At 37.2% G+C, this 8,392-nt stretch overlaps 1 protein-coding gene and 1 pseudogene across 1 annotated transcript; one reads left to right on the forward strand and one right to left on the reverse strand.

Moving 5' to 3' along the window:
- The first annotated feature begins 2,823 nt into the window (after positions 1–2,823).
- Positions 2,824–5,214, forward strand: LOC132644370 (reticulon-like protein B5; annotated as a pseudogene).
- Positions 5,215–5,360: 146 nt separating this feature from the next.
- Positions 5,361–7,958, reverse strand: LOC132644371 (uncharacterized). Its single transcript, XM_060360963.1, has 3 exons — positions 7,510–7,958; positions 6,344–7,211; positions 5,361–5,990 (listed from the first exon to the last, which is right to left on the reverse strand). Exons 2-3 carry the CDS (start codon positions 6,604–6,606, stop codon positions 5,807–5,809), a joined length of 447 nt encoding a protein of 148 aa, XP_060216946.1. The 5' UTR covers positions 6,607–7,211; positions 7,510–7,958; the 3' UTR covers positions 5,361–5,806.
- Positions 7,959–8,392: the final 434 nt, after the last annotated feature.

The raw sequence follows: 8,392 nt of genomic DNA on the forward strand, positions 1-8,392 counted from the left end.
ATATAGAGTTTAGATCCACTTAAGTTTGTAATTAGTAGAGATGTTACTTTTGATGAGGCCTCTATGCTTGATCCTGGGAAGACTTCCATTAAGTTTCCAGGACAGAAAGTTCTTACAATAGAAACGATGAAGGAAAATGTGAAACTCACCGAGCAGAAGGATCAAGTGAATCAGGTGGAGTCAGATAATGAAAAGTCTCACACAGTAGTACCTGAAGGTGAACCATACAATATAGCTACTGGAAGGGACAAACGAACTCCGAAACCTAATCCAAAATATTATCCTCAACCTTCGCAAGCTAATCTTGTGTCCTACGCATTAGCTACTGCCGAGTAGGAAATAAAGGATCTGGAACCCTCAAGCTATACAGAAGCTACTATGTGTGGTGAAGCTGATCAATAGCATTTAGCCATGACAGAAGAGATGGAGTCTTTGCACAAGAACCAGACATGGGATTTGGTGAGTCTACCAAAGGGGAAGAGAACTGTTGGTTGCAAATGGGTCTTCAGAAAAAAGGACGGCATTACGGGTGTAGAAAATGCTAGATACAAAGAGAGATTGGTTGCGAAGGGATTTTGTCAGAATGAGGGAATCGACTACAATGAGATTTTCTCACTAGTCGTGAAGCATAACTCAATTCGTTTGTTACTAGATTTGGTTGCCCATTATGACTTGAAGCTTCATCAACTTGATGTCAAGACTGCATTCTTACATGGTGAACTTGAAGAGGTGATCTTCATGAATCAGCCCGATAGTTTCCTTATTGAAGGAAAAGAAGACCAGGTTTGTCAATTGAAGAAATCTTTGTATGGTTTGAAACAGTCACCACGACAGTGGTACAAGAGATTTGATGCGTTCATGATTACGAAAGGTTTCTCGAGAAGTATATTTGATAGCTGCGTGTATCACATGACGGTATCTGGTAATTCAAATATTTATTTACTGTTATATGTTGATGATATGCTTATTGCTGCTAATAGGATGACAGAGATAAATGATTTGAAGAAACTGCTAAGTAAGGAGTTTGACATGAAAGATTTAGGTGAAGCTAAGAAAATCCTTGGAATGGAGATTCACAATAAGAATGGTGAGGTACATCTTTCACAGAAGAAGTATATTGAGAAGGTACTTCAGAGGTTTGGTATGGATAAATGTAAACCCGTTACTTTACCATTAGCACAACTTTTCAGACTTTCTTCTTTGATGGCACCGCAATCAAAGGAAGAGGTGGAGTACATGTCAAAAGTTCCTTATTCTAGTGCAGTTGGTAGCATTACGTATGCTATGGTTTGCACTCGGCCTGATATTGCTCAAGCAGTGATTGTGGTGAGTCGATTCATGTCTAATCTGGGTAAGACACATTGGGAAGCAATTAAGTGGATATTGAGATATCTTAAAGGTTCTTCGAATGTTGGTCTAACTTTTTGTAGGATGAGAAATGAAGGTTTCTCGGGCCTTGGTTATGTGGATTCTGATTTTGCAGGTGATCTGGATAGAAAAAGATCAGCAACGGGCTATATCTTTACTCTTGCAGGTAGTGTCATAAGTTGAAAGGTGACTCTCCAGTCTATAGTTGCTTTATCCACAACAAAAGCTGAACATATGGCAGCAGCAGAAGCAGTAAAGGAGGCTATATGGTTGAAAGGTTTGGTGTCAGAATTGAGTAGGGTTCAACATGAACTAACTCTAAAATATGATAGCTAGAGTGCTATTCACTTGATAAAAAACTAGAGATTTCATGATCGCACCAAACATATTGATATCAGATTCCATTTTATTCGTGATGTTGTTGAACAAGGCACAGTTAAGGTCTTGAAGGTTGACACAAAGGACAACGCAGCGGATATGTTGACCAAGGTGGTCCTTCTTGTCAAGTTCAATCATTGTATGAATTTGGCAGGAGTTCGCATCAACTAATGCGTCAGGATGGAGAACGGCAGGGTAAGGTAGAGCTACTAGTATGTACAAGGTTTCGGTCAGTGTCTCTTGTTTCCTACTCGGAGTTAGATCACGTAGGCTTAGAACATTGGACTGAATGACGTTCATATGGAAGCTCGAAATTCATCTCAAGGTGGAGATTGTGAAGTTGAGAAGATATTCAAGCCAATTCCTACTCAAAAGATGAAAGAAATAAAAGGAAACTTTTTTCTTTGTTGATTTTCGAGTGTTATTGGGATTTAGATCCTTTCTAGGAAAGGATTAGACCTAGTAGTATAAATACATGCTAGCTAGGATTTATTAAGTAGAACAGAACATAGAACCTAAGAGTATTCAATCTTGTAACTTACTTTCTCCCTTGATATTAATAAAAGTGTCGGCCGTTCTCCGTGAACTAGGATCACAACGATCCGAACCACGTTAATTACTGTGTTTTTATCGTTTCCGCGCTAACAATTAATAATTTCACTAATTACTCAAAAGGAAAAAGGGGCACAGTGAAATATGAAGTTTCCCTTAAATTTCTTAGGCAAGCTAAGGGGGCATCTTATGTGAAAAAGTTGGGAGATATATGGTTATGGTTCGTTTTTTAAGGGAACCTTCCGTTACTCTCTCTGTTGAATGATTCAGTAACAGTGTAAAACAAGAGTGTGAACGTTGCGTGTTATACATACAGAGAAACAGAGAAGAAACAAAGTACAGGAAAAACTGATGGATCAGTAATCCAACCCTCACTCTTCACAACAACTAAAAAAAAGTTCACAGGCACTTTCTGTTACTTCCATCCTGACACTCGATAAAAACTAAATTACATACTTATAATGTGTTCTTTTGCTTCTTGGATCACTGCATGCATAATGCAGCTAGCCTTTCATTAAGGTTTTCTAGAACATATGTTCCGTTGTTATTATGTTTGTGATAATTTGTAATCTATTTTCAGACTCGGGGTCACTATGTCTGATCCAGTGGAAGAAATTGTTCCTGAATCTTCAGCAAAAGGGAGTGTTGATCACCGTGATTATTCTTCTTCATCATCCACCGATGGCGGTGACTTTCGAAACCCCACCAACAACAGTCTCACCTCTTTGGGCGCCAGAAACCTGTCCATGCCGCTCTTGGCGGTGGCAAACGTACGTCTCTTTCATGTTATATGGCATTTTTCTTTTGTTTAACTGTTCAGAACATAACATCTTTCTACATGTGCAAACTCTTTAGCTTTAAATTTTATATTTTACCATTAACTACATCATATTCTTATAGTCATAGGACTATAATTGCATGTTTAAAACAACAAATCCTAACAGTACTTTTGGTTTGTGCAAAAAGTATTTCTTTCTATATTAACCTCGTGTCTAGTAAAACAATGTCATATAAAATAAAACTGAAGGACTACTTAATTTTGCAATATATATCTGTCATTCTTGATTTGCTTTGTGTAAACTTACTACTATTTGGTAATAAAAACTCTTGTATCAGCGGCTGATATATTGCTGTGGAGGAACAAGCAGATTTCAGCAGGGATGCTTGCTGCTGCCACTGTCATTTGGCTTCTCTTTGAATGGATTGGTTATCATTTGCTCACTTTTATTTGTCATTCTCTCATACTTACCTTGGCCATCTTGTTCTTTTGGTCAAATATCTCCTACTTTGACAACAAGTGAGTACTTCCCTTGTCTTGAAAATACTGTTCTCTGGATTTTTATCATGCACTTGACATGTATTAATTATCCAAATGCATGCACATGAAAAGTCCTATGTAGATACATTACATGTTTATAGTTGCTACGCTTTGGATACGATCATTTGTACTCCCTGGCAGGAGTCCAATGGAGTTTCCAGAGATTGTATTGCCAGAGAAGTTGTGGACAGAAGTTGCTCTACTTTTGAGGGACAGATTCAACTGGGCATTTGGTGTCTTCTGGGAAGTGGCTTCTGGAAAGGATTTGAAGAAGTTTCTCTATGTACCTTTCTCCCATTACCTTTGTATTATCTATAATTTCATCTAGTGCAACATGTTAATAGGACTATATATGTCAATCTGCAGACTATATTAGCCTTATGGATTGTCTCTATTGTTGGCAGCTGGTTTGATTTTCTGACCCTCGTTTACATCTGTAAGTTCTCTTACCTTTTTTCATTTCCATCGGCTGCAGAAACCAAGCTTTCAAAAATTTACACCATCATTGTATTTTTTAACTTGTTAATAGCAAGTAACCTGCCTTATTTTCCAGGTTACTAATCCCATTCTCTATAGACAATTACATGTAGCTATCTTTTAGGTGACTTTACATCGTAAAAATTTCTATAAATAGAAGCTAAACTCATGTGGAAATGCAGTAGACGGTTGTTTTTTTCTAACGGACCAGGTTTTCTTACCTCCACTCATGGATCACTGGTTGCAGGAAGACTTTCCCTAAGAACTGTCACGTTTTCTTGATTAGTAGATCTAGTGCCTTGAACTTAAAGAATTTCCAGTGAGAGAATAACAGATTTTACTATCTCAATGAGGAAGTTTAGGATATATAGTAAGTCCTTGTCATTGGCAATTCACCGAGATAACTAATTAGGAGTATTTGTCTTCTGGACAGTATTTGTGATGCTGTTAACAGTACCCTGGTTCTATGAGAAACATGAAGATCAACTGGATATCTATGCACAGAAGGCCAAAAAAGAACTCAAGAAACAGTACAGTCATTTGGATGAGAAGGTTCTTCAGAAACTACCAAAAGTTCCTTTCGTCAAAGACAGTAAGCAGCAGTGATGACATTCTATTTCCAGGCAGAAAACGGCATCACAGTAGGAGTGTCCTTTTTCATTTGACAAGAAGAAGAGTACTTATTCTTTGAGGGATAGCTAAGTGTTTTCCTTCTATTCATTCCTTTGTAGTTGCTTAGTTATACTTAGGAGTGACTCTCTACTTTCACCAAGTAGCTTTCATTTTTTTTATTTTTTTTTTGAATCAGAATCAAATTTGAAACACATGCAATTATGAGAAGTGGTTTTACTTTTCCATTTGATTACTTGAAAAGGTCCAGACTGGGGAGCTGTGAGCACCAGGGAGTAGTTATTATATTGCTCTTTCTTCTGAATTAAACAGTCTAGCAAATATTGACACTTGCATCTAAGCACATTACCCTGCTGTAGGATTTCTAGGGGGTTACGGGAAATAAGCAACATCTGAAAGAGTAGATAAACAGACCTTCAGCATTTTGGCCTCCTTCTCCTCATAAATGAATGAAAAATTCATCCTGAAAGAACCTTAAATGTTACTCTACTGAAGAAAATGGGAATCGACTTTTGGCTTCACATCGGACTTGTCAGGTTAATCAAACAAAACATTAGTTCTTTTTTCTTTTGGTAAATATCGCTATAATGCGTATGTAAATATAGAAGTACATGTAAACCGAGCACTGAACTGGTCGTTGACAAACTACTACAACATTATCTTTTTGCGCTGAGCAACATGCACCATTTTTGAAGATTGAGGCATAAGAATTTTGGCTTCATGTCAGCCTGTACATATAGAGGTACATTTAAACTTAGCGTTGAACTACTACAACATTATTTTTTCTGCTAAGCGAAGGACCATCTTTCACTAATAACAGCATAACAGGTAGTTCCGTTCTTCGTCAATTACTTCCTTGATCTCATAATCAGGTTTTGAGCATCAACAACCAGGAAATGGTCATATAATATTTCGCCAATAAGCTAGATATACCTTTACCTAGAGCCTACATCTGTGCTTCACAGTTCATCTTTTCACATACTTGTGAAATTAAATGTCATGCCTGCCTAACAAAGAGGCAGAGTATGACCTACTTCGTTAACCACACAGGACATCCCAAAATTGAGTAAGAAGGACTGCTATTCACACCTTTGATCCAGGGGGTAAGAAAGGTGTCCACCACCCGGATTCATACTTTGGGTATGGAGCTACCCACTTCTCTGGCTTTTCAAACTCAAGACTAATCGAAGTACATGCCAAAGCTTCTTCTACACTGTCAGCTTCATAGTTCTCCTGTAAAACTCTGTCCAGTCTCAACTTCATGAACCTACAACACCCAAGAAGCACATGAAGATACATGCAGGATTTAAATTTCATGAGTTCAATCTTTAAGGTTCTTAGCACTATACTTTTGAAAGTATGGATTTGTTTGTTAAAATTCTAGTGGTTTTAACTGAAAACCATAGAGGATAGATTTTATCCGTCTCTGATTAACTTGTTTATGAACGCGCGCACATATATGTTCCATGCCAAAAAATATTGGGTTCAATTGGACCATAGAGATAGGCTGCATCCGCCTCTTATTAACTTGCTTATCAACGCATATACCTTCTTGGACCGTTTGATGATGCTTAAAAGAGGGTAACTAGATTTTAGAGAATTGAAAGTGAGTGTCCTTACCTGATCCACGGGCGATTTGTTGAGACAAGAGCTACTGCAGGTCTCTTCAATCTCTTGGTAATATTAGGGAATTTATCCAAGAATTTTGGCTCAATCACAAGCCAGAAATCCTGCTCTTTGTTGCGTTCTTCATACAGACGAAGACGTTCAAACAATTGCTCCTGGAAATGCTCCTCTTCATCCAGCATGAATTTCGCATTTGCTACAAGAAAATAATGTCTTCCTTTCTGTCTCTTGCTGTATATATAACAAAATTTCAACATTAATTGGAACAAAAACTGATAGGTCAGGATATATACTCGCCAGTCAACATATCAATGAAATGTGAACATGAAAAAGAATGGCATTTGCTACATAACTTACCTACAAAGGAGTTGTTTGAAGTTTTTGCCTTCATTCAAAAAAAAAATGATCCACGCCTTAAGATAACATAGAACACTCAACCTTCAATTGTGATTTTTACCGGAAAACAGTTAAATGCAATCCTGCTCCATTCATGATATGGTTATTGTAAGTTCGTAACTTGATATTATTTCAGATACATGGAAACCCATTCCGTGGCACATGGGGAATTAACTTCCACATCATGGCATCAAATCAGCTCAGTTTTGACTTTTGATCAAAGAAGGAAAGGATCGTGGACATTTTCCATTAGTGACTTACCGGAACTAGTTAAATTATATCGATAGTCATGCTAGTGTATTTAAGTTCACTCCTTTCTGTTGAAAAATATGAACGAAGAACACAAAAGATAAGGCTTGAAACATATAAAAGGACTTACCTAAAAGCGACATTTGCTACCTCTCCTTCGCTAGATTGTTGTGGGATTAGAATATAGCTATAATAGATATGACAAGCCTTTTAATTTCTACATTATGCAAATAGTAGAGAAATTAGGGTCAGGCAAACAAGAAATAGCAACCTGATCTTTTAAATATAGAAACTTGGACAAGAAAATGAGCTTGAAGAATAGTTGAATTACCTCTCATTCAAAACTTTCATTACTTTTTTATGTGTAAATTATCTCTCATTCAAAACCTTGTATTAATTATTTATCTTTAAACACTTTCTAGTATCAGACAGCTTAAAGCTTTTAAATGAAGTCATATACAGTAGAGAACATTCCCTAGAATAAAAAGGTGAATTGTGCTAGTATAAAATGGAACCTTTTCAGCAGGTTGAGAGGAATCAACAGCAGCAACGGCAGTCTTCATGGGTGTACGTAATTTCCAGCTATTTCCAATACAAGGTTTCACTATACTATTATTTGGTGATGCCAACAATGGCAGCGACAAGGTCGGTTTATGGGTTGGCACATTCACTATACAACTGCCTAATGAACCTACACTCACACCTGTTGAACCTAACATTCTTAGTACAAAATAATTACTGTGCTAAGGCTTTCCCTTCTTTTTATCTATATTGGCTATGGAGAATCATGAGTAGATAGCACCAACTAGGAAAATACAAGAAACTGCAATCCAACCTTATCTACTGCTTTCTCTCACTTCTTATCCCTATACTCATTTTCCAACTAAACCCATACATCTCTCAAATTTTATATAATTGACCCATAACAGGAAGAATTATGAATCTCCAAACTAGTACACAAACTTGAAGTGTTAGAAGCGGTATCAGGAATGCGACAGATTTTGTCATTTGTAAGGGCAATTTGCAAGATTTCCCTTATTGGGGGGCGGTCTTTTTTTGCCCCTCAAATTGCTGGACTTTAATTTTTAGCCTTCGCCTAATACCTCAGATTCTGAGTTTAAACTTTGGCTCAGTAAAAAAAAATTGTAAGGTAGAGTTTCATAGCAAAATTAGTTCTATTGGGGCAAAGGTTAAGCCTTAAGGCAAACTTTTGCCCAAAATTAGGCCTTAAGGTAAACTTTTGCCCAAAATTAAGCCTTAAGGCAAACTTCTACACTAAGGCTGAACTTTTGCCCGAATAGGCCTAATTTTGGGAAAATGTTAGGCCTTAAGGTAGAGGTTTCACGAAAGTCTTGCCTTGCAAAATACTTTTTTTTTTTTACTGAGCGGGAGTTCAAA

Source organism: Lycium barbarum, chromosome 6, assembly GCF_019175385.1.
Source record: "Lycium barbarum isolate Lr01 chromosome 6, ASM1917538v2, whole genome shotgun sequence".
Lineage (NCBI taxonomy): Eukaryota > Viridiplantae > Streptophyta > Magnoliopsida > Solanales > Solanaceae > Lycium > Lycium barbarum.

Excerpts from the sequence above, each read along its gene's own strand:
- LOC132644371 (XM_060360963.1), bottom strand. The coding sequence starts at position 6,606 with ATGTTGAAATTTTGTTATATATACAGCAAGAGACAGAAAGGAAGACAT. Across the intron at positions 5,991-6,343 it reads ACAAATCGCCCGTGGATCAG|GTTCATGAAGTTGAGACTGG; the intron begins GTAAGGACACTC and ends TGGGTGTTGTAG.